This window comes from Conger conger, chromosome 11, assembly GCF_963514075.1.
Source record: "Conger conger chromosome 11, fConCon1.1, whole genome shotgun sequence".
Taxonomy (NCBI): Eukaryota; Metazoa; Chordata; class Actinopteri; order Anguilliformes; family Congridae; genus Conger; species Conger conger.
In genome coordinates this window covers 15,397,985-15,422,818 of record NC_083770.1, presented here as the reverse complement: position 1 = coordinate 15,422,818, position 24,834 = coordinate 15,397,985, and the positions used below count along the sequence as shown (strand labels likewise).

At 41.6% G+C, this 24,834-nt stretch overlaps 2 protein-coding genes across 4 annotated transcripts; one reads left to right on the top strand and one right to left on the bottom strand.

The window, feature by feature from the left end:
- Positions 1–6,992: 6,992 nt before the first annotated feature.
- ostf1 (osteoclast stimulating factor 1) lies at positions 6,993–17,695 on the bottom strand. Its single transcript, XM_061260044.1, has 10 exons — positions 17,488–17,695; positions 14,785–14,831; positions 14,241–14,291; positions 13,453–13,516; positions 12,059–12,112; positions 11,342–11,449; positions 10,671–10,720; positions 9,725–9,803; positions 8,195–8,293; positions 6,993–7,744 (listed from the first exon to the last, which is right to left on the bottom strand). Exons 1-10 carry the CDS (start codon positions 17,519–17,521, stop codon positions 7,686–7,688), a joined length of 645 nt encoding a protein of 214 aa, XP_061116028.1. The 5' UTR covers positions 17,522–17,695; the 3' UTR covers positions 6,993–7,685.
- On the top strand, positions 16,383–24,808 carry nmrk1 (nicotinamide riboside kinase 1). 3 transcript variants are annotated; one of them, XM_061260048.1, is made up of 9 exons: positions 16,383–17,096; positions 18,608–18,652; positions 18,890–18,980; positions 19,953–20,001; positions 20,269–20,440; positions 20,758–20,829; positions 22,831–22,937; positions 23,213–23,296; positions 23,766–24,808. In XM_061260048.1, exons 2-9 carry the CDS (start codon positions 18,624–18,626, stop codon positions 23,777–23,779), a joined length of 618 nt encoding a protein of 205 aa, XP_061116032.1. In that variant the 5' UTR covers positions 16,383–17,096; positions 18,608–18,623; the 3' UTR covers positions 23,780–24,808. The 3 variants fall into 3 exon arrangements, with proteins under 3 accessions (XP_061116032.1, XP_061116031.1, XP_061116030.1); XM_061260047.1 differs by lacking the exon at positions 16,383–17,096 and adding an exon at positions 17,143–18,199; XM_061260046.1 differs by lacking the exon at positions 16,383–17,096 and adding an exon at positions 17,143–18,251.
- The last annotated feature ends 26 nt before the right edge of the window (positions 24,809–24,834 follow it).

The following is a 24,834-nucleotide window of genomic DNA, read 5'->3' as shown; positions in this document are numbered from 1 at the left end:
TGCTCCGCCTCCTCTCTCAGCTCGAGACAGACCCTCCTGTATCACAGCACAGCAAAAAAACTAAACATATGGCAGTATTTTACTCATGTATTCAGAATTAAAATCTTACTTCTATTACCTTTTTTTGCAAAATAATACAAAAAGACAATGAGGTGAGACAGTTTGACTCATTTTAAGATTTGCCATTGGGGTGAAAACATTTCACTAGGCAAGCAAAACGTAAAATACACTAATGTTTTCTACCTGAGATAAAATAAAATAAGGTGTTAAATCTCGTTAAAAGATTATAACAATTGAGACAGTCTTGTTTTGCAGTGAATGCATGCCTACATGAAATGAGCATATACTTTATACACATACATATACACACGCTTACATACGCACACGCACACACTTACAATACACACGCACACATACATGGTTTCTTGCTTTGAGAAGATTAAAGGGAAAAACTGTTCCAATGAATTATACAAAATGTAAAAAAAAAATTAGCAATGATGCTACAGTTTAGAGCTTTTATCAGAATTTTAAAAAGATGGGAGGAAATCAATCTGCAAATAGTAAATATTTTCTCTGAAGCTGGTTAACACATAACGTGTTGAGCAGAAAAGTCACTTTTTTTGCTCCGTAAGGCCATAATTGATCTGTATGGCTTGCAGACAAAAATCCTTTCAAACCATTTTGTGTAAAGCTATTCATATATATTATTATTAACCTTTATTCATACAGGGTAGGTTTATTGCTGTTTTGCAATATATTTTATTTCCACGGTAACATTTTGCAGATCGAGAAACATATCCAACCTCAACATGGATCGATTTTAATTATTTTGCAAAAGAAATAAAATAAACCCATATAAAATATATAGAGAAATTAGCTAAATAAAGATGGTAAATACATGAGGGGTGTGCAGCTGAGCAGAAAGCCGTACTGGAGGTTCTGAGCGCACGGCTGGCATGTACAGCCCTCTGCTCCAGGTGCCTGCCCCGCTCTGCACCAGAGTCCAGGTGTGCCTTTACACAGCCCAGAGTGCAGGTCCCACCACACACCTGCAACAGGAGAAGCCACAGCCACACTGCAGCTGAGCTGCTACACCACAAAATACTCTACCCTATAATCCTGCCTATCCTACACTCTAAACACACCAAAATACTCTACACTCTGCCTAAACCAGCCAAAATACTCTACAATCTGCCTAAACCAGTCAAAATACTCTACACTCTGCCTAAACCAGCCAAAATACTCTATACACTGTTTAAACCAGCCAAAATACTCTACACTCTGCCTAAACCAGCCAAAATACTCTACACTCTGCCTAAACCAGCCAAAATACTCTACACTCTGCCTAAACCAGTCAAAATACTCTACACTCTGCCTAAACCAGCCAAAATACTCTACACTCTGCCTAAACCAGCCAAAATACTCTACACTCTGCCTAAACCAGCCAAAATACTCTACACACTGTTTAAACCAGCCAAAATACTCTACACTCTGCCTAAACCAGCCAAAATACTCTACATACTGTTTAAACCAGCCAAAATACTCTACACTCTGCCTAAACCAGCCAAAATACTCTACACTCTGCCTAAACCAGTCAAAATACTCTACACTCTGCCTAAACCAGCCAAAATACTCTACACACTGTTTAAACCAGCCAAAATACTCTACATTCTGCCTAAACCAGTCAAAATACTCTACACTCTGCCTAAACCAGCCAAAATACTCTATACACTGTTTAAACCAGCCAAAATACTTTACACTCTGCCTAAACCAGTCAAAATACTCTACACTCTGCCTAAACCAGCCAAAATACTCTACACACTGTTTAAACCAGCCAAAATACTCTACACTCTGCCTAAACCAGCCAAAATACTCTACACTCTGCCTAAACCAGCCAAAATACTCTATACACTGTTTAAACCAGCCAAAATACTTTACACACTGTCTAAACCAGCCAAAATACTCTCCACACTGTTTAAACCAGCCAAAATACTCTACACACTGCCTACCAAGCCAAAAATATCAAATAGCAGAGAAAATATTCAACATAGAGTATGATCATAAGTGATGATAGAATGCAAATTATAACAATGACAGACCAAATTTCCAATTTTTTTTTTTTCTGCAATCATACAGGTTATCATGATGTTACAATCACTACAGTATATACCAACATTATGCAACATGATTAAATTACTAAATTGCTGATTAAACTAATTTACATTTTTCCATTGCTTTGACAAAGTTAATGTTTTAGTTCCTTTCTTCAGCAAAACAGTTCAGCTCTGCCAGCGTATAATATATTATGATGGTAAATGGACCACATTAATATAGCGCTTCTATCCAAAGCACAATAATTGCCTCACAGTCACCCATTCACGGCGATTGACTGCCGTGCAAGGCACCGAACAGCTTGTGAGGAGCAATTGGGGGTTAGGTGCCTTGTTCAGGGACACTTTAACACACCCAGGGTGGGGGATCAAACTGGCAGTCTTCAAACTTCCAGACCACCGCTCTTACCTCCTGAGCTATATAAATTAGCAAAAGAGTTTGATAATATATAGTTATATACAACTTATATCCATTACCAATGGCTGTAAAATATCTTCTGGCACAAAATAAGATAAGAAATGTAATGGATTTTAAATAAGATTATTATTATTCCATTTTATTGCATTTAGTTCTCTTTAGTTCTTCCTGTGTAATTGTGCGCGGACTGCGGCACAGAGCTGAATGCCATTAATGTAACGTACATATACTGGATGAAGTTAAAGATTAAAGTCGAGAGAATGCCATTAATGTAATGTAAATATACTGGATGAAGTTAAAGATGAAAGTCGAGAGAATGCGCCCACACAGCGATGACACTGTGCTAATTTTCCTCTTTCTATCTCCTGTTGTCTCTCTGTTTCTCTCTCCGGTGTTGGGGTGCTTCAGACGCCCCGTGTCGCTGCGCAGGGCCCGTGTGGGGGTCGCGGGCACACCACAGCGCTCCGGGGGGTCGATGGTTCGGCGGCAGGGGGGAACATAAGCCACACGATTCTTTGAAAACAGGAGATCAGGAGAGGCTTCAACAATGTACTTCTCCCCCATGCCTTTCTAAGACTAACAAAACTAAAGAAACGCTTCTTGTGCAGTACAAAGAGATTGTGTGTGTGTGTGTGTGTGTGTGTGGTGTATGTGCTGTAAAGAGATGCATATGTGGGAGGAATTATGTGTATCTGTATGTGTGTATGAGTGTGTGTGTGTGTGTGTGTGTGTGTGTGTGTGTGTGGTGCATGTGCTGTAAAGAGATGCATATGTGGGAGGAATTATGTGTATCTGTATGTGTGTGTGTGTGTGTGTGTGTGGTGTATGCGCTGTAAAGAGATGCATGTGTGGGAGGAATTATGTATAATAAAATAGTATAAATAGTATTCCAGTTCTAGTTTGAATTATTACCACTGAATATTGAGAATCTAATGTGGCTGATTGGTGGAGTGTCTTTGGCTACAATCTCTTGTTAGTATACATTCTCCACTTGGGAACTACTGCACTCAAATCTCTTATTACTACACTTGTGTTTCACTGGAAGTCGGCCTGGATAAGAGCTTACAATAAATGCCAGCAAACTGAAATAAAGTGCTATTTGATCTTTTCCACAGGGATCTGAAGTATAACCAGAAATACTGTCAGTGCAGCTCTCCTGGTTGTCATGGATACGCTCTGTTCTTCACGGGCCTCCTCTCTGTCTTATTCGTTAATGGGTAAAGTGACACTATTGCTGTCCTATGTGGATTTAACTGTGGCCAAGACACCCAGGGGCCTGTTCCACAAAGCAGAATTACGGAGTTAGCCAGATAACTGCACTGGTAAAAACCTGGACCTCTGCCAAAGCTGGAGCATAGACTGAAGTAAAAAGAGCAGTCTTACTTTGTGCAATTATCCGGCTAACTTTGCTCTCCTTTCTAGAGGCCCCCCGGGACAGTTTATTCAGAAATATCCGGAAAGCTGTCAGAGGTAGCATCTGTACTTCTCTGCCCGTCAGTTCTCACCTTTGTACGTTCAGCAACCAAAAACCTGGCCTCCGAAATGGCTCCTCTGTGCACGTGAATAATGTCAGTCATGAAGTAAAGACACCCCTCAACCCCCCCCCCCCCCCCCCCCCCATCCTGCAAAACCTCAGCACCTGTCAGTCCTCCAACACCCCTCTCTGATGCCACAACATGATTCTGGGTTTCATTGGGGGATGGGCGACTGTGTCGCATCAATTTGACCCCAAAACACCTGTGTCAGCACAGCTCTCTCTGCTTACTGTACACCCCTCAATCTTCCTTTTCACAGGGAGCATCAATCTTCTTGTAACGACTCCATCTTCATGCATTCGTGATTTGTGGCATGGTTCTAGTTTGCCATACTTACACATGCACGCCAGTGTGACTCAGGTGGATGCAGGCATGTTCTCTTACATTGTAAAACACTGGATAAATGCTAATCTGCTAAAGTGAACGCAATGTATTACATTATTTTCAATAAAAGCACATAGTTACATCATCCTGCGCGTTGGCTGCAAATGAAAGGAGAAAGTAAGCCACATGAAGTGTTTTGTTTTTCAGGGCCCCACCTGCGTCTTCCTTTCCTTCTCTCTTTCTCACGCAGTTCTTGTGTTTGAAAGCAAGCCGTCCGCAGGGCAAGTGCATCAACAGTGTGTTTCCTGTATCACCAGCTCCACCTTGTGGTCATTTTTAGAACAGGCCACCGGGACACAATTCAGTGCTGAGACTGCTATCAGTTCCGGTAAATCTCACATAGGAAATGAAGCAATATTGCGGAGTTGACAAGATAACGGCAAGGAAAACCGAGAACAGCTCTTTACTTTTGCTAACATAGTAATCCTGCTTCCTGAAACAGGGATCAGGTGTGACAATGCCGTGAGCTGTTGTAGGGAAAATTCACAGAGCAAGAGATCCCCCCCCCCTAAAAGTACAAATCAAAATCAGACTCTGTCCTAATGAACAAGCTGGTTCCTTCAACGCTCTCGAAGATTTATGTTAAGAGCGTATCAATATATATGTATACACAACCTGTAATCAATATATCATATGTATGCTTTCCTTCAACGCTCTCAAAGATTTATGTTAAGAGTGTATCTATATATGTATACACAACCTGTAATCAATATATCATATGTATGCTGTTTTATTAAATTGAATGAACCTAGAACATTTTTTATAACTGAGCTTATGAAAACGCAAGAAACCAGTGTACACTGTCGAAAAGAGAGCAAAGACTGCAAGTTAAAGAACTACATTTATTCACTTAGAAGAAAGTAATCAGGTATGTAGTATTATATATTCTATGATTTCACTGATGTTTATTATACATTTTCTATGATTTTACTGTTGTTCAGTATGTCTGTATACTTTCTATGACTTATTTTTATATTTTCACTGATGTCTATCATATAATTTCTATGATTTTGATTTGACTGCTGTTCAGTACATCTGTTTTAGATTACATTTTAGTCATTTGGCAAACGCTTTTAATCCAAAGCAACTTACAAGTGCATAGGTTCTACCATAAGTCAAAGCATCACATCCAGAAACTAGCAAAATACACATGAAATGCTGTTCTAAACATAGTTGTCATCATAAGTGCATTTTTTTTGTGGGGGGGGGGGGGGGTTAGACAAGGATAGGGATATCAGAAAGGAGGGGCAGGGGAAATCAGGAGGGAGGACTAAGGTAGAGTTTGAAAAGGTGGGTTTTGAGTCTGCGTCGAAATAGGGGGAGGGATTCTGCTGTTCTGACAGTGGTAGGCAGGTCATTCCACCACTGAGGAACCAGAACGGAAAACAGGCGTGAACGTGCAGCTCGACCGCCAGGTGCACGTAGAGAGGGAACCGTAAGGCGACCAGAGCTGGCAGACCGGAGTGGTCTAGCTGAGTGATCAGGGATTGTATGTAAGGTGGGGCAGTCCCCTTAGCAGCCTGAAATGCCAACACTAGGGCCTTGAAATGGATGCGTGCGGTAATAGGAAGCCAGTGGAGGCCAATGAGAATCTGTATACTCTCTATGTATACTCTGTATACTCTCTATGACTTAGTACTGATAAATATTGTTGTTAGAAACACGTAAGTGACCCATGTGTAATCCAAAGTTAAGTAAAATGATTAATATGAGGTGGAAAGCACCAAAAATGATCTATAGATCGTAGAAGATTCTGGAAAACACTATATAATGAATAGCACCGTGTTTTACATGTTTTTCATGTTAATGATTTCAGTTTGTTAGAAGACACAGCCTACAAAGCAAGATGTATGTAATGAGATCCTTTTTTGTTTTGGAAATCAATGGGGCAATTTGCCACAATGGTTTCAGGACTGAAAAGTAAATACCTGTAACATAGCCAAGTCATATGATGGTTTTCAAGAAAGCTATTGGTTGTGTTGAGATAAGGACTGTGTATAAAATGAGAGTTTAGTCTGATATTCAAGGTTGAAAATCTGAGGATTTGAACCGGCTGTTGTGCACGTGTGCCACAATAAAGTCAAATTTTCTGAAGAACTTGCTGCCCTGGGATTTTTCACCTCTTGGACTTGTTTTACAACTGATTGGAGATTGGACCTTGAGAGCTACCGTTTCCTAGCAACGACACTGTGTGTCAAAATGAACTGTGTGGTTTCACAGCCAGAGCGGAAATGTGTTCAACCTCAAACGTATGTAGTAACATGCATTTCTATTTAAAATTGTATCCAATAGCAGTGTTACACACCAAGCAAGTTGCATGGTTTGTTTACACCAAATATATTTTTCCAAGATTTCATATGGCAAGTATCAAACTGCTTTGCACAGCATTATATGACGACACTCGAGGACAGCAAAATGCTTGGTTTATACACATATTCAGAGCAGGCAACAAATATAAATAAGAAATATATAAACTGGTAAAATACCAATTAATTTGTTCTAAATTTGTTCTTGGGTACGCAGAAAGAGACAAAAAAAAACCCATGAGATAGAATCAATTTATTGCATAGTTTTCTTTCTCCTTTTTTCAAAAAGGACAGATAAGCAGAGGTTGTAAAATAAAAAGTACGAACGAAAATCAAAGAAAAATGAAGATACAGAATAATAGCTGTATTGCTCACAAAAACCGCAAAAAGAAAAAAAATTGCATAAAAGTAGAATGACTTTTCAATGCCGTTGCATTCAGCTCTTAAATATTTAATGATTGGTCCACTGTTTGTATTAAAACTGTTTGAATACGAAGATTAATACAGACTCTCCTTGAGGCACTAGAATGTGCGAAATGAGAAGAGCAGCAGTTTTAAGGTATATACAGAGGAAGAGGGGCGTTGGAAACAGGATCTCAAATTCAATCACAAACAAACAAAAAAAAAAAATCAGGAGGGGAACGCGTCTCACTCCCGCTGTATTTCTTTACCCAAACTGCAGAGTGCCAACAAACGTGGTTTATAAATCCCTAAAATCAGACAGGGCCAGTTTAACAATATAATGAATCGTTTTCACAAAGAACTTTGAATGATGGTTTCTCTGTTTGTGGAGCTAATATGTTTATTTCCTTTTATTTTTGTGTGGAATGTGCGCAGTCGCTAACCGCTAACCGGACCAAGCTCCCCCCACCCCAGGCCCCACGCAGCCTGGCCCTCGCCCCGGGCTGAGGAAGCTCAACCCTGGGGCCGCTCAGTCAGAATCCTCATCGTCCAGGTACTCCTCCGCATTGCTGAGTGTTCGACTCGAGCCTGGTTTAAACGAGAGGAGAGGAGTTTGTTAGTTTGTAAGTTACTGAGCTGAACCAACGCCGTGGCATTTTGCGACAAGGAGCCAAAATGTCTTCCGTGCAAGTCATAAGGCAGTGGTCTCAAACTCATTGCCATATTTTAAATCCAACCAAATAATGCGCCTTTAATTGAATCCATCTACTAATTCTGCATTTAAATGCATTACAGCACATACTATTAGCAACAGTTGTTACATAGACAGCACAAATAACACATTTAACTTTATATACATTATGGGCAACCCTACAGCCCCACTTCAGCCAATAGTTGAACCAATTGTATAATCAAGATCAAACAAACCGGCATTCACACAGGCCTCCAAGGCACTGAGTTTGAGACCACAGACCTTAGGTGTGTGAAGCCTTTCTCTCCCCAGACCGACAGTGCTGCCCGGTGGTGAGGAGGACTTACTGATTTGTAGTTTTCTCTTCAGTAGGGATGCGCACTGTGCATTGGTGGCCATCTCCAGGGCTAGCTTCTTCTCATTGTTGAGGACATCCGTCCTGGCGTCTGCCACACACGGAGGGAAAACACAGGCACATTACTAACGTCGTCCTTTTTCTTTACGGACACTCGTGACTGGAACCTGCAACCACCCTTCACCCAGGTCACCCGTTTCTGCTCAAATGTGAATGTATGTGTGTGAGTTTGTATACAGTCCCCTCCAAAATATTGGAACAGGAAGGCCAATTCCTTTGCTTTTGCAATACACTGAATACATTTGAGGTTCAGATAAAAACATGAACACGAGACAAGAGTTCAGAATTTCAACTTTTATTTCCTGGTATTTACACCTAGATGTGTTAAACTACTTAAAACATAGCACATTTGGTGTCAGACCACCCATTTTTTAGGTTAGCAAAAGTATTAGAACAGAGAGTATTGAAGTAAATGAAAGTAAATAACACTTAATATTTGGTAGCATATCCCTTGCTAGCAATAGTTGCATCATGCCTGCAACCCATTGACATCCCCTGTTGTATTCTTCTTTTGTGAGGCTTTTCTAGGCTTTAACTGCAGCCTCTTTCCAGTTCCTGTTTTTCCATTCAATCTCTTCAGGAGGTGAAATGCATGCTCAATCGGGTTAACATCTGGTGATTGACTAGGTCAGTCTAAAACCTTCCACTTTTTCACCCTATGAAGCCCTATGTTGTGTTGGCAGTGAGTTTTGGGTCATTGTCTTGCTGCATGATGAATTTTGGGCACATTTCTCCATCAATGTTTCTGTAGACTTCTGAATTCATCCTGCTGCTACCATCATGAGTTACATCATTAATGAAGATTAGTGAGCCCACTCCAGAAGCAGCCATGCAAGCACAAGCCATGACACTTCCTCCTCCGTGCTTCACAGATGAGCTTGTATGTTTTGGATCATGAGCAGATCCCTTCTTTCTCCACACTTTCCATCACTTTGGTAGGGTTTAATCTTGGTCTCATCAGTCCATAAAACTTCCAGAATGCCAGCAGTTTCTTTCTTTTTCAGGACATTCCAAGTTGTTGCACAAGCTATTCCCAATGCTTTTCTAAGCTTCAAAATGGCTGGTCTTTCTCCAACAGACTGCTCTCTGGTCTTCATGTTGGTTTATCTTTTCTAACATAAATGCAGTTTTCATAGGCAAAACCAAAGGCTAAAACCAAGAGTAGACATTCAGATCTATTTATTATTTAACCAATCAATCTAACAGGACACATCTGGGAAACAAAAACACGTGTCAGTCACATGTTCCAATGCTGTTCACCTGGGTGGTCTGATACAAAAGGTGATATGTTCTAGATTCTAACAAATCTAGATACAAATAGCAGGAAATAAAAGCTGAAATTTGGTGTACATCTTCTGACCTCAAACTCAATTGTCTTCAGTGTATGAAAAAAAACTAGGAATTGACCTTGCTGCTCCAGCACTTTCGGAGGGGGCTGTATGTTTAAATAGAAGGCACTCACTCTTGTTGAGCAGCATCTCCACGATGTCTGAGTAGCCTTTCCACGCGGCTGCATGAATCGCAGTATCTCCCAGTTTATTCTGCAGGGAAACACAATACTGCATTTGCACACTGCATACTCTTTACTACTGTCAGGTCAGCATTAAAATACCAGCCCCATAGACTTACAATACTGCATTTACACACTGCATACTCTTTACTACTGTCAGGTCAGCATTAAAATAACAGCCCATACAGCACAGCTCCACTGCAGCCACCGCCATCAGCCATTGGACACTGAATCCATTGTAATTAATGACAGCGGCTCCACTGTAGCCATCGCGTCATGTTCGATAGCAGTGTCAAAGTCAAGAGAATCGCCCAGGTTCATTCCTCGATGGGTGACATGCGCATTCATTCCCATATAGTGAATTGATTTATGAGAAATGTAGTTGTTCTTGTTTTCTCTTATTTAACTCCATACAAATAATGAAGTGGATGGCTATTCACGTTGGCTACGTGATCACTACAGGTGTCGTCTTCTGAGTGACTGGGGCTAGCTAGCTATCTAAATTAGCTGGTTACAACCGAACCAGACCATCGTTGCTTAATCTATGAGTGAAAACATCATAGCTGTTGACATCCAACACAACAGTAGGTTGTCAAGATTTATTGATGATGGCGATGGCTGCAATGGAGCCGGAAAAATGTCAAAATGGTGGCCGATGGCGATTACTGACATTGATTGCTGCAGTGGAGCCGTGCCATTAGACTCACAATACACACTGCGGCGATATCATCCTATTCTATTAGACTCTGCCCTGAGACAGTGCTGGAGCGCATCACGGTATCGCAGTTCAGACTCCAGTCATTACGCGGCGCACTGTCAGGTCTTTCCGCAGGCAGACGGATCGCGCTCACGAGGCCACAGCGTCCCCCCGAATCCCACCCTGCCTGCGTAAACCCACCTGTTGGTTCAGCTCGATGTTGGCGTGTCCCAGTAAGAGGTCCACCACATCTGCGGGAAACAAACAGGAGGGACGTACGGTGAGACTCAGGTCGATTACCCCATCGTCCAGTTATAAAGCAGGGGCCTCAAAACTCCATTTCCCAGAGAGCCGCAGTGTCTGCGGGCATTTGTGCTTTCCTGTCAACCGGCAGCTAACGTAACCAATCAATGACCTGCATTAAGCACTCCGGAAGCCTGAAACCGGCACACGCTGGGTCCCGTCCAGGACGGTAGTCTCGACACTCTTGGTGTAAATTGTGCTCTAACCAGACGTGCATTCAAGATGGAAAACGTTTGCCACAAAGGTTAGCTAACATTTGAGTGGGTAGTGCGTGGTGAACAAAAATGGCTGCTGATGAGGGAAGTGCAAAAGATGCCTCATTTTGCGGTTAGAATACACTTTAATGAATGTAATATTTGTCCTTACCTTAAACAAATCACAGGTAAACAACAGATTAGCAAGGTGGCATTGTTAGACCTAAGTTTAGTATTAAAAAGGCGTCGGTGGTGAATGAAATGGAATGTTCATTTAAATGTTCAATTAAAACAGTAACTGCCCCACACGTTGGCCGTGTTGAACACAGGCTGAACACGGAACTCGGACGCGGTAAACGCAGGCGCTGGCTTCACCTTTGTGTCCGCCGTGGCAGGCCCAGTACAGGGCAGTGTTCCCAGCCTTGTCCAGTCCGTTGATTCCCACCTTGTTATCCAGGCATTCCCGCAGCCAGCTCAGGTTTCCTGGAGTTCACAAAGACAGGCATTACGGCCCACTGTCCTCACCATCACCATGGCAACCCACTGCGCTGTAATGCCAGCGGACCAGTCAAGCCAGGGCTCCGAAACCCAGAAGACTGTGGATGATGACAGAGGTGCCTCTGCACTGATTCATGGGCCCACTAGTGGCTGTTCTCTTAAATACCAAGACATTACTGACATTATTGAGATTACTGAGATTGTTGGAAGAACTGAAATGTATTAAATTAAATGTTAGGACATTTGTGCATTACATGTGTCACACATATCACCTGAAACAGTCACACATTTGTGGTGAGCCAAGTACTGCTGAGTACTCCTGTTGTGTCTAGAGGAACCCTTGGAACAGCAGAATTTTTGGAATGTTTTTTTTTTTTCTATAATGTTCTAGAACTCCATTGCTTTCAATTACCAGCAGTGATTTTAACATCAGCACTTGAATGTTCAGTTAAGAACATTCCAACCACACATTTGTGACCTTAAATGCTTAACAAGTAAATAGCACGTGTGAATTGAGGTTTAATGTATTTTTGTTTATCTGAAACCCAGGCGTCGGACTACTGAAAGCTCTGTCAGCAGTCTGTGGTTTCCTACCTCGTTTGGCGGCTTCATGCATGGGGTTATCTATCGACTCAGCATGCTCAGCCACTGCAACAGAAAGGAGAGATCAGTCAGGCTTTCCACACACATCCACGGGCAGTGGCCATTCCGGTGCATTGCATACCGCCCTTTAGCAGGCAGAAGTCCACCTGAACTTCAGGGAAATGGCCATGCAAAGCACATCCCGAGAAAGTCTATGACAATGACATCTATTTATGCCAGTGCTAGTTTGACAATACTCGGTGGGCTTCCTGGTTATATCTGGAGGGTGGCCAGGTCTGCATTCAAAAACGGTATTTATAAGACCTTTGTGAAGGAACCTCCAGTACCATAGATACTGATCTCTGGCTAAAGGGCATGTTGCCACTGAACACATCAGGACTACTCTACAGTGGGCATGCAGGAGATCTCAGGGCTATTTTACCCTCTAAATCGAGAGGTCCTGCCTGCTTATCACCGCAGAATACAAGTTGGGAGGTCACAGGATCAACAGCAGATGAGACAATGAGAACCTGGGCCTGGATTCATAATGGGTTTCAGAGTGACAGGGCCTATCTAGGGTCCGCTTTGTCTTCCAGTTCATAATGGATGAGGCTAGGACAGACATGGTTTACCTAGTAAAACCTGAAACCCTTTCAAAAACGGAAAATGGACTGATGTAAAAACGGCTGTTCTGGGTTTTTCTTTGTGAATTTATGCAGCCAACTCAGTGATCCTACTACCCCAGGTCCTGGAGAGCCGCCCGTTCTGCTGGCTTTTGTCAGCACTCGGCACTTAACTGATCAATTAGTGCAGTCGATCACAGTTAACATTGGGAAGCACTCCGTGTTGCACTACGGTGTATATATAAATAACGGATGACTGAAAACAGAAACCATCACAGCCTGCGGCTCCCCAGGTACAGGGCGGGCCAGACCCGGGCTAGGATACGGACAGCGGGAATCTGATCCTCGATCAGCACAGCTACTCCCAGGCTTTGGGAAAAACGGGCCCTAGTCGATGAGCGCCTTGATCCACCACTCACAGATAATGTGGGTTCAGACCAGACGTGGCCATACCCGTTTCTGGTTTCCATGCCAACTCCAGGTCTTATTAGGCCAAACATTTACACCAGCCGACAATTCGCCTACATTTCTTCATAAGCGCTTGAATGACAGCTGAAGACGGTTCTCTTGTGTCCCAACAGTAATAAAATCTCTGAGTGAACCAATATTGGTGCCTCCAGCCAATTAGGTCATTTAGCCAGGAGGGTAACTGTTGGAAACAAAATGCACACCGGCCCTTGAACAATTTCCCGGAAGCCCCTGGTTCAGACGGTGGTCACGACCCCCGGTTTGGCTCCGGTGGTAATGCGGTCATTCTGAAGGTGGAGCAGAGGCAGCCCTTACCGTAATTACTGGGGATCAGGCCCGTTCGACCCCTGCAGGTTCCCTTCCACCAGTTGCTGTCGCTCTGAAAGAGAAACACAGCAGCAGGTAAACCTTAAGCTAAAGCCGTATTAATGTGTCCCAGTACAAACCAAAGGAATACAGCGGAATGGAATAAAACAGTGATTTACTGTTCATATGGTAAGGGAGATCTGCCTCAGGCTTTGACCCGCATAGGTGAATTTCATCGAAAGGAATCTAACAACATGTATATGGTAAAATCATGCAGGCGGACTCAGCTTAAGGCATTAAGCTGAGCACAGACACCCCACCAAAGACAAAAAGAAAAATGAAAAAGCACACGCTGAAAATGGCGTGGTGAAAACCCTGCTCCAACCTAACAGTGGGTCTCAGGGAGATCGCATGGTAAACGCATTAACCTGTCCAGATGCTTCTAATAAAAGTTTAAGTCTGGAAGTTCTTTTTTTTTCTTTTTTCTTTGAACGTGGTTCCTTTATGTAAGACATTCCGGATGCCTTTCAGCATTCAACAACAAATTCAAGCCCCCACCTGAAAATATTTTCACAAGTACATCTATAAACTAATAATGATGCCCTCAAACAAAAAGTACTATATAGAAACTGAAAAAGACTTGAAGAAGCAAGGAGGAGTTGGTATTTTATCTTATTCCAAAACAGTACTGGACCAGCTGAATTCAATGATCACAGGATCTATGTTTTATATAATAAGGAAAATATCAACTAGTTTCCTTCGATCAATAAATTCACCAGATCACACCGTAAACTCACCATGTCTGAAATGTACAAAATGTCTCCTTCTTCAAAGTACAGTTCATCCGGCTACAAAGAAAATCACAATGTAATCAATCATTTCTTTTTTTTTTTTTTCATTCTTCGTCCATATCCAATCAATGTTAAGCATAACAAAGATCCTACACAATTGATCATGCAAATCCATCCCATCTTTTATTTTTTTATCATAAAGCATAGCCAAACTTCTATACATCTAAAACAGATAAAAATGTTAATTGTGCGAAAACTTTTCCCCATATCACATAACAGCATTTAATTGAAGGATTTGATACTGATTTACAGTACCTGGTTTGAAACAAAAAAAACATTCCGTTTAATGTACATGGAATTTAGACAAACATTTTATATATATATATATATATATATATATATATATATATAGTTTTTAAAATGTAAACCATCATTCACAATAGCGGGAGTGGGAAGCAGAATTAACACCCCCCTCAAAAAAAAAGGTATATTAACAACAAGTTAATAAAATAAATGAGTGTGCAATTATTAACACTGACTTGCTACTTACAGTTCTGGGTTCAAAGCTGAAGAGAGCTCTGAAGACCTTGACTTGGCCTAAATGGAGGAACAGATGATGTCACAATGCTCAACGACATTCTAGTCTTTCTGTACTGCCTCCTAATGCAAATTCCTTCTTTCTGAACATTCGAGGACACCCCTTTTCCAGAATCTTCCAAGTCAGTATAAAAAGACCCTCACTGAGCAGCATTTAATGTGGAACTAAAACAAGACACAAACAAACTTGGAATTGATCGTAGATACGCTGCTAATGGACACTATTTTATTGATTTACTGTGTATTTCTTGGGAATTCATGACCATGTCATTTAACAATGTGTATAAAATGGTAATCTTGTGTATTTTGGTTAAGTCTGATGAAAGGCTGCTGTTGGTGCTACATTAAGCATGGAAATGGGAGCCATCAATGTGGACATGGCTTCACAGGTTGTGTATAAAAATCTAACTCCTATGTGAACAGTTAACAGTTGTTGTCAGTTTTTTTCCCCTATGCATTAAAAACACGTACCATGTGTATTAATTCGTTCATTCATTGGCAGATGCTTTCTTCAAAGATATCTACACCATATGAATGCCATGAAACATGTTCAACAAAAAATGAGCAGCAGGTCATGCTCGGTCCTCACTACAATATTTAGCTGCGTGTGTCTGAGCTGCATTGCGTCTAGTATTAAATGGTTCTGGTTCAAATGATCCTCTGGTTCCCCTTGTTGTCGTCACATCTGTATTTGACTACAGATGTCCCTTTGTTGAGTGACATGGTAATTTTAATTTATGAAATTAAGAAAAGCTGTTACACATTGTCAATTCCTCATTTTAGAACACTGGGGCACAATATCAGCTAAATTCACATTACAATATGCTCATTTAAACAGTATCGGTAGCAGTTTCACAATAGGTAGCAATCTGCACGACACCTACGGCCACGGCGGTCCTGACTGCCTTAGCACTAGCAGCCTTTGTGACTTCAACAAATCAGTTCGTTTGAATAAAAGTTCTCAAAGCTCAACACAAACGCACTTTTGTGCACTAATCGTATTTCCGAGAACTCGGTAGGAGTAGCTGGAATCCCAGATTCTAGACTAGAGCATTCTATGTGGGGCAAGGTCCCACGCAGTAAACTTGCAGGGCCCCTTCTCATAAAACCGATCCTGTCAATTGTCATCGTTTGGAAATAAAAAAGCACGACTCGTTGGCAAGTACATCTGTGTTTGTTCAAACACATTTTCTTTCTCGGCGGCGCAGAGCTCCGGAGAGGAGTGCAGTCGGTGTGTCAAACTGGTTTCTCTGTGCGCACTCCGCACAGGTTTCCAGGCTGCGCAGGAATGCCACACGTAAGGGTGAAATCTACATGTAACAGAGAGTACTCTGTTTAGGGAACATTCCGACAAGCATGGGCTTGCGCTAGCCGACTACTCTGACAGTGGTGCGCAAAGATGAAATACGGTAAACGAAAAAATCCAAAGGCCAACAACAGCTGCAAATTTGCACCGCAGATTGGTTGGCCAATCCGGCCCCGCCCCCCACATTGCTAAATTTAGGAGCTACCGTTCTGTTCCCCAATCTGAATGCCATGATGAAACGAGATGTTTCCATAGGCTTTATCTGGGTTGTAGGTGTAAATTACTCCCAAGTGTTACTGGATTTCAGAGTCAACACTCAAGTCAACTCTTTACAACGAGCGACACCAATCAGGATTAGCCTACTCCAATGAGTGACAGGATGGGGTTTGACAGGAGGTGTTTTACGCAAACACAATGCTGGCTTTGTGTTGGATGTCAGTCTGTTATTTTTTATTCCTTTAAAACGGCTAACGCCCGTGCAGTTTCCAGCCGTAACACTTTCAATGAACAGTTGGGGGGACTCGATACCCTTCCCCACCCCATCCACACAAAAACTTCATAGAGGAATTCATTGCTGTCAGTAACCATACAGTACACCAAGTCATAGTGCTACGTTGGTGCATGTCGCTAAACTGTACCGAGTAGCAAATAAAGTGGAGTTATCCACAAATAAGAAAAACTCAATGGTATTGCTAAGCTATAGCGATGCACATAACAGGGAAATCGATGTATATGATGTTAGGCGGCGATGCTATTCGCGGGCGTTTCCACTGCAACAGTCTCGCAGCGTTTGCATATAAGCAAATGCTTGCGTGGACAGCCCCGGACAGCAAAAGGGCGCACACTGTTAGCTAGAAAGCTAGCTACACCTTTACGCGGGTTCCAGGACCTTCTGGCTCCGAAGTGCAGGATCGGGCTGAAGTTTGCGGTGGAGAGAAGCTGGTTAGCTTGCTGTTGGGGTAAGCTACGCAGACACAGCTACTTTGTTTGGGAAGTTATTCACTGACCTGACAAGTGCACCCCGCCCGTAGATAGCCTCTTTTAAACACGACAGGAAAATGGGGAACTGTGCGGAAAACCACACATGTCGCCTGCTAGATTATCAACCTAAATAGCCATACCAATTTAGAAAGTTCAAATTTAGCGAGCGTACTGCAACACAACTAAACACCCAAAACGTTCGTCAGACAACTACGTTAGCTTGTCAAAACGAAGTAATGTTTGACCACCAAGCTAGTCAGCTAACTAGTGCTCTTGAAAGGAAGTTGGGACTATGCTAGCTAGCTAGGTAGCTACGTAATGTTAGCGAAGTAAAATGGTATGATTTGCCTTTACAGCTAGTTAACTCACCTGGTTTGGCCGGTTTTGGAGGAGGCTTTGACATCTCTGGTTGTTTCGTTCTATATTATTACAAAAGGACTGTTTTAAGTATTTAAAATGTACGAGAAACGCATTCACCCAGAGCAACTCTCAATGAGGAAGTGCAGAAAATGTAGAACTGCAGCGCGATGCGGAAAAGTTGCACGACGCATGCCTGTCTCAACAACACTGTACGCAGTGAGACCGCTCCCCCTGAAGTCCATAATGTACTAAGCGACTGCATGAGTTAACGCAAACAACGTAGCGAGCAAGATACCTGGCCGGAGTTAAAATGGATCCGTTTTACATTACTTCGCCGCCAGAGATAATGAAAGACTTCAGGCGCGTGCAAAAATCTGACTGGATTCCAGAGGTTTTGCATTCTGGCAAATATGAAAAGCAAAGCTGCCGATTTTCCTGCGGGTCGTACATTATCTTCATATAATGTATCTTGGTGTACATACTTTGGAAGCCATAAAGCCATACTAATAAATTATCCTACTGAGTATTCCTTACTCTTCATATTTGTGAAAGTGATGCTGGCTGGCCGCTTGAAGCAGACGTACACACGTGACGTAATAGGCCGTGTGACCGTCGCCTTGGTGTTCGCTTATCTGTCCCATTGATTAAAATACGCTGTCCCCCGACGCCCGGCTACCAGTAATAAGTAACATTAGGCTACAAACACTCATTGGGACCACAGGCGAGTTTATCTGAATCTAAACATTCGCAGTGTGTTTTTATGCTTCAGATATGTGAGTGTGAGTGTAACTGTTTTGGAAGTAACTGAGTTTGGAAGATTGTTAATTTCAGCAACGTTGTGCAAAACAGTTAGCACGGTGCTAATACAGTTAGCTTAGTTGTTACCCAAACCGTTATATTAAGGATTAAACAATTTTATCACCGCGAGAGAACCATATATTTCGATACTCTTCATAATTAATGTATCTTTTGTAAACAACTTTCTGAAAACGTACACCTGTACTGCGAGGCTGTCTGTGCGTTATCAATTCATCCTTGCTTTTCTGTTAATGGATTTTAATGCGTTTTGAGACTGGCAAGTGAACACATGCATCCAGCTAGGGCAAAGTAATGTTTTCATTATTCCTAGGGAGTCCACGGCAGTCATGAAGCGACTAATCATCGGAATTGGGGGGTGAGACCCATATGATGATTTTGTTGACATTTGCAGAATTGACAGTGATAGTATCTTGCATATGAATGCGATGGACCTTCAGGCATTATTGCACCTTTTCCTGCAGCCAAGCTTTCTACTAAAAAGTCCACTTTGTTTGAAATAAGCTGGATGTGCATTGTTGTTCCTTTCCGTTTAATTTGTCTCGTGTTTGGTGGCGCGGTCATCGCTAAACTAGTCTGTCTTCGTTCAAAACAGAATCACTAACGGGGGTAAAAGCACACTGGCGAAGAGTCTTCATGAGCACATTCCCAACAGCTGCATAGTCGCCCAGGATGCGTTCTTCAAGGTATTATTATTATATATATATATATATTTTTTTTTCTTTCCCACAATACGGGATTGGGTGGCATTAAATGCACAGGTGAGCTATCGAGCAGGGTGATTTGCACACTCTTCACCCTGGGTAAATAAAACAGTTGGTTTCAGGACACAGCAGAAGCAGAAGTCACGGCAGGCCATTTTATTTGGATGGGACAAATAAAAAGGGCATTGTTCTGAAGGGCATTCTGTTACGCAGCTAGGCAAAAGCTCACGCCACTTATACACATTTAATATTAAAGATTTATGTTTGTCTTTACCTTTACAACTCTTCAATTCAGATTATTCTTTTATTGAATGCACATTTCTGTTCTTATTTTTGAAAACGGTTGATGAATGTATACCTGTATATTCTTTGTTTAAGATTAGCTTTAGTTACTTACATGAAACAAAGGGTCAGATTGTATGCTCTTTTTTTACACCATAGAAAAAACTATTCTTGCCTTCATTCAAATAAAAGACTAATCCCATTTTGTTTAATGCACAGCCTGCAGAATGCTGATATAATTTAAAATTGTATATCACCTGCCTGTAGTCCCAGATCTCTGCTTTCCTGAAGTAGTAAAATTTGTAGCGCATCGGTCCCAGGCTATGAAGGGGCTACAGCTGTTTATTGAACTGAGTTACTTCACCTGAGCCGCTTCAGTATAAATAATGCTGGGTCATTCTGTGTAAGAAAACACAGGTCTGGGAGTTTTTCCCTGCTTTAATGGCTCCAAAATCGACACAAACCACAATTTCCACTCGCAAGTGACTTTTCGGGTACCATCCACCCCTTATTTAAGAACCGATAACTCTAGAACAACAAATCCACTGAGGATAATGTTTTGGGTGTCCTCTGTTGAATATATGAAGAACTCCCTCACCTCTGGTTGATTTTTCACGGAATGACCCCGCTGTTGTTAGCACCATGGTAACCGTCTGTTTGGTCCATTCACAGGACGACTCATTGGTGGCTGTTGACAGCAATGGATTCAAGCAGTACGACGGTAAGCCCACTCATCCTGCATTTCAGGATGTTGTGAAACGTCTCATACCACAAGATGAGAAATGTATTTGTTATTTAGATATTCTATCTACACCTATTGTGCAATACACGGTAGGGGTCAGCTCCATTTTAGCTCATGTCTTGAGTGAACTCAAGTGAAATGAAATTGACCCCAATCCCAATGTAATATGTGGCTTTGAAACATTGTTATTTTTTTTAAGCAGTCATTTATGTGATATTACTTTTATTCATTTCCTGATGGCTTTAGACCTGGATGCACTCCGCATGGACCGGATGATGAGCGAGATCCGGGCATGGCAGAGGAATCCTGAATCCTTCTTTGCCTCTCGGGGACTGAAACCTCAATTTCACAAAATTCCTGAAGCCCAAGATGAGGTTCATGTTCTTATAATTGAGGGCTTTCTGATCTTCAACTACAGGTAACGGTGTAAGCATTTAGCATTATTTCAGTGGTCTAAATTCTCACTCCCACAATAATTATTCTTGTAATTCATCTCACCTAACATACTTTAAAAATATATCTATTTTTCATTATGTGAAGTATGACTGAAAAAATGTAACATTGCTCTGGACAGTTTATTGCTTCATTGTATTGGCCCTATACATGGTATAAATTAAGCCTTTGTACGAAGGACAATTCCAAGTGAGAGATTTCTGTATAGTTTGTTTTATCAGGATATGTGTAATGTGATTGTACGTGTCACTAAGGTTTGTTTTTAATATGTTTTAATTTTAGGCCCTTGAATGAATTAATGAATAAAAGGTACTTCTTGACCATTCCGTATGATGTCTGCAAAAAGAGACGATGGTAAGTCTGTCTTTGTCTTCCTCTCTGATTTTTAAAATCCTGTATGAGTAAATAATTGAATGAAAGTATGAAGATATAAAGAACTGCCTTGGAAGAGAGAGATGCAGGTTTAACATCTTTATTTTGAGAAAAAGAATGGGAATATTTTTAATCAGTAGTACCATATCACTTTTTTATTTTTGTTTCCCTGTTTTACCTTTTGCCTTTACTCCAAAAATTATGAAGTTTGTGCAAACCTTGCAGCATACTAACAAAACCGATGGACTATTGGACATCTGTCCTCCGTTGTGTATTACAGTTGCAATCAAAATTATTCAACCCCATTGCACATTAGGTTTATTGGCAAAATATACAATTTCTCAGCTGTTTGCAATAAACAAATTATGCAAGAACTGTTTAAGTAGTTCAATGAAACATAATATTACAAAATATTACAAGGGTTTTTATCCACATTCAACACAAAATGCTACTTTTAATCACTACTGCAGTCTCAAAATTATTCTACCCCCTGTCTCAAGCACACCTGATGCAACTAATCAAAATTACCCAACCCCCTGTTTCAAGCACACCTGGTACAACTAATTAGTTCAGGTGTGCTTGAGATAAAACACATAAATACCTGGACTGGCTAGGGGTTTGTTGAGAGTGACATTTGATTGCATGTTAGAAATATGGCAAAATAATTGTCCAAAAAGTTCAGAGAAAGATCATTGCCTTGCACAAACCAGGGAAAGGATACAAAAGGATAGCAAAAGCACTGAATGTTCCTAGAGATACAGTTGGAAGCATAGTTTAAAGTTAAAGGAACAGTGGCTACACTACCTGGACGTGGCAGAAAGAGGAAGCTAGCAGCGGCTGCCACCAGATTCCTGAGGAGGCAAGTGGTCAAAAACCCTAGAGTGACTGCAGAACACCTGCAGCAAGACTTGGTGGCAGCAGGCACTGAGGTTTCAGTTTGCACAGTAAGGCGCATACTGAACACTGAAGGGCTCCATGTCCGGACTCCAAGACGTACACCCCTACTGACCCAAAAGAAAAAAGAAAAGTCGGCTCCAATATGCTCAAAACCATCTAAATAAGCCACAGAAGATTTGGAATTCTGTTCTGTCGAGCGATGAAACAAAACTGGAACTTTTCGGGCCTATGGATCAGCGGTATGTCTGGAGGAAGAAGAATGAACCATATGCTGAAAAGAACACCCTGCCTACAGGGAAGCATGGCAGTGGCTCAGTGATGCTCTGGGGCTGCTTTGCTGCCTCTGGCACTGGAAACCTGCAGCGTGTGGAGGGCACGATGGATTCAGTCAAGTATCAGGAAATATTATGGAAAAACCTCATGCCGTCTGTGATGAAGCTGAAGCTTTGGTGTCGTTGGACCTTCCAGCAGGACAATGATCCCAAGCAAACCTCTAGAAATGGAAGATTCTAGAGTGGCCGTCACAGTTGCCTGACTTGAACCCCATAGAAAATCTCTGGTGGGATTTGAAGAAGGCGGTTGCCAAACACACACCCAAGAATATTACTGAACTGGAGGCCATTGCCCATGAGGAATGGGCTAAGATTCCTCAGGAACGCTGTCAGAAGCTGGTGTCTGGCTATGCATCGCGTTTGCAGCAGGGCATAACAGCAAAAGGGTGCTCTACTGAAGATGCTTGTCATGAAGGGGTTGAATAATTTTGAGACTGCAGTAGTGATTAAAAGTAGCATTTTGTGTTGAATGTGGATAAAAACCCTTGTAATATTTTGTAATATTATGTTTCATTGAACTACTTAAACAGTTTTTGTGTAATTTGTTTATTGCAAACAGCTGAGAAATTGTATATTTTGCCAATAAACCTAATGTGCAATGGGGGTTGAATCATTTTGATTGCAACTGTATCTATGTCAGTCCAGGTGGTCCCTGACCTGTTTCTCTTGCGTGATTGGTCCTTTCTTTATCTTCTTTCTCATTGGTCCATTGCCTGCTTCCTGTCTGCTGCCCCCTACTCTGTCTGACTGGAAGTTTGAGGGTATACACACCTCCTGATCCTCCTGGGTACTTTGATGGATACGTGTGGCCAATGTTCCTGAAAAACCAAAAGGAAATGGAGGAAATTGTTACTGATCTGGGTGCGTTTTCAGCTCCGGGTTTGGGAATAAATGAAAAGATGTTAATCAATCTTTAACTGGTATGCCCGCGCTCAACCGAGAGAGGGGATGTTATCCTCTGCGGTTTCACAACTGCTGAAGTTTGGATGAGTGGGCAGAGGACAGTGATAAAATGTGTTTGCTCTTGTGTCTTAATGGTCGATATTCTGCTCATGAAACCTGCTGTGTCAGACTTTTGGTTTGGGTGGGCAGTGTCCTGCAAGCACCACTCATGTTTTCACCCTACATATTTTCAGTGTATCTGGATGGAATGAGAGTGAGGGAGGACCTGTTCTCCGCTGTTTATGAGGAAGTAACGCTGGAGATTCAGAGGCGGTTAGGTAAGGCCTGAGCTGTACTCGGAAGCACCGGAATCCTACAGGCGCGTTTTAAAGAAAACGAGAGGACAAGAGACTGAAACAAACAGCGGCTTTTATACTGTGGCCAGATACATCATTTCTATACATTACTCCACCTACCTAGTGGGCAAAACTTCCCCACGCCCACAACATGCCCACTGTAAATCAGGGAGGTTGCACAATCTAGCTGACTGTTCTGGGTGAACCGTGTACAGTAGATGGAACATTTGGGGGGGTTGTCCTTGTGAGGAATGCCCTCTTATCTTACTGAAGGCTAGTAACGGTTTGAGAGCCACTGTGAGACTTTTCATTGAGGGTGTGCAGAATCGCAGCATGGTCGTGCTGCACAAATGCCAGTAGCAGAAAAAGCCAACCATCTAGCTTCACTAGAATTTCTGTTTATTCAGTATTTTTGGATGTACACTGAACCTTTGTCGTTTTCCCCCTGCAGATACCAACTGCTGACACCGGTCTGTTGTACGTAGCACTTCATCACCTCTTCATACAGAGTGAATAAAACACTATAATACATCAGCCATATACACACTTGTTAATGAAATAAAAACACAGTCCTAGTGTGTCTTCTGTACGTCTGTTTTTACAGACATTTGGTGTTGAATATGACTTTTAACTGTATTTTGATTTAGCAAAATGAGCTAAGCTACAACATGTTATAGTAATGTTGCTACTTGTGTTACAAAAGTGTAAAACATGGAGAGTGTTGAACATTTTGTAATGGAAGACCCATAAATCATCTGCAATACTACAAGCAAATGTAAGGTGGCCTCACAACTGTTCAATATGCCGCGTTTTTCTCTTCTTCTTTTTTTTTATTTTTTACACCATTTCAGTATTGTATACAAATTCAGAACTTATAACCTTGAAACACATGTATGGAATTGAATGTAAGGCGGGGATTGTGAGAGTGAGTTTTTAAGAGTGACAAGTATGTTATTGAAATATGTGTTTTAACAAATGTTGTCTCATCTCTTATTGCACCAGTTCTGTGTAGGCTGCCCAAACCCAGGATTATTGTTTGATAGTTCTCCATCTCTATAAGAGTAAACAAGGGAATGTGAAACTTGCATGCCAATCTGACAGTATTTGTCAAGACAAAAAGCCCAAATCCTATTAATGCCAAGTGGCCAAAATAGAGCAAGAAAACCTTGAGTAGCCTACATGATTCTCACTTTCTTCCTCAAACGCTAAAAATAAATATATTTTTGAGTCTATTTTTGTGTCAGAAAATCTCATCGCTAAGGAAACTCATTTGTGTATTTCTGCTCAGAGGGGAGACCGTCTTACTGTTGTGAGCTGAGAGTTTGAAGGTTCTATCTGAGTAGATAGTGAGCTTTGAAGATTCCAAAGTGAATGGGCTCCAAGCAAATATGACTTTTAAATGTTTATTAAATACTTTTATTAAAAACAGTATGTAATGTATGAAACGTCACATGTATTTAGTGCCCTATGAAAACCATTTATGACACTAACCCATTTTTGTCAAAAATATAATTCTCTGC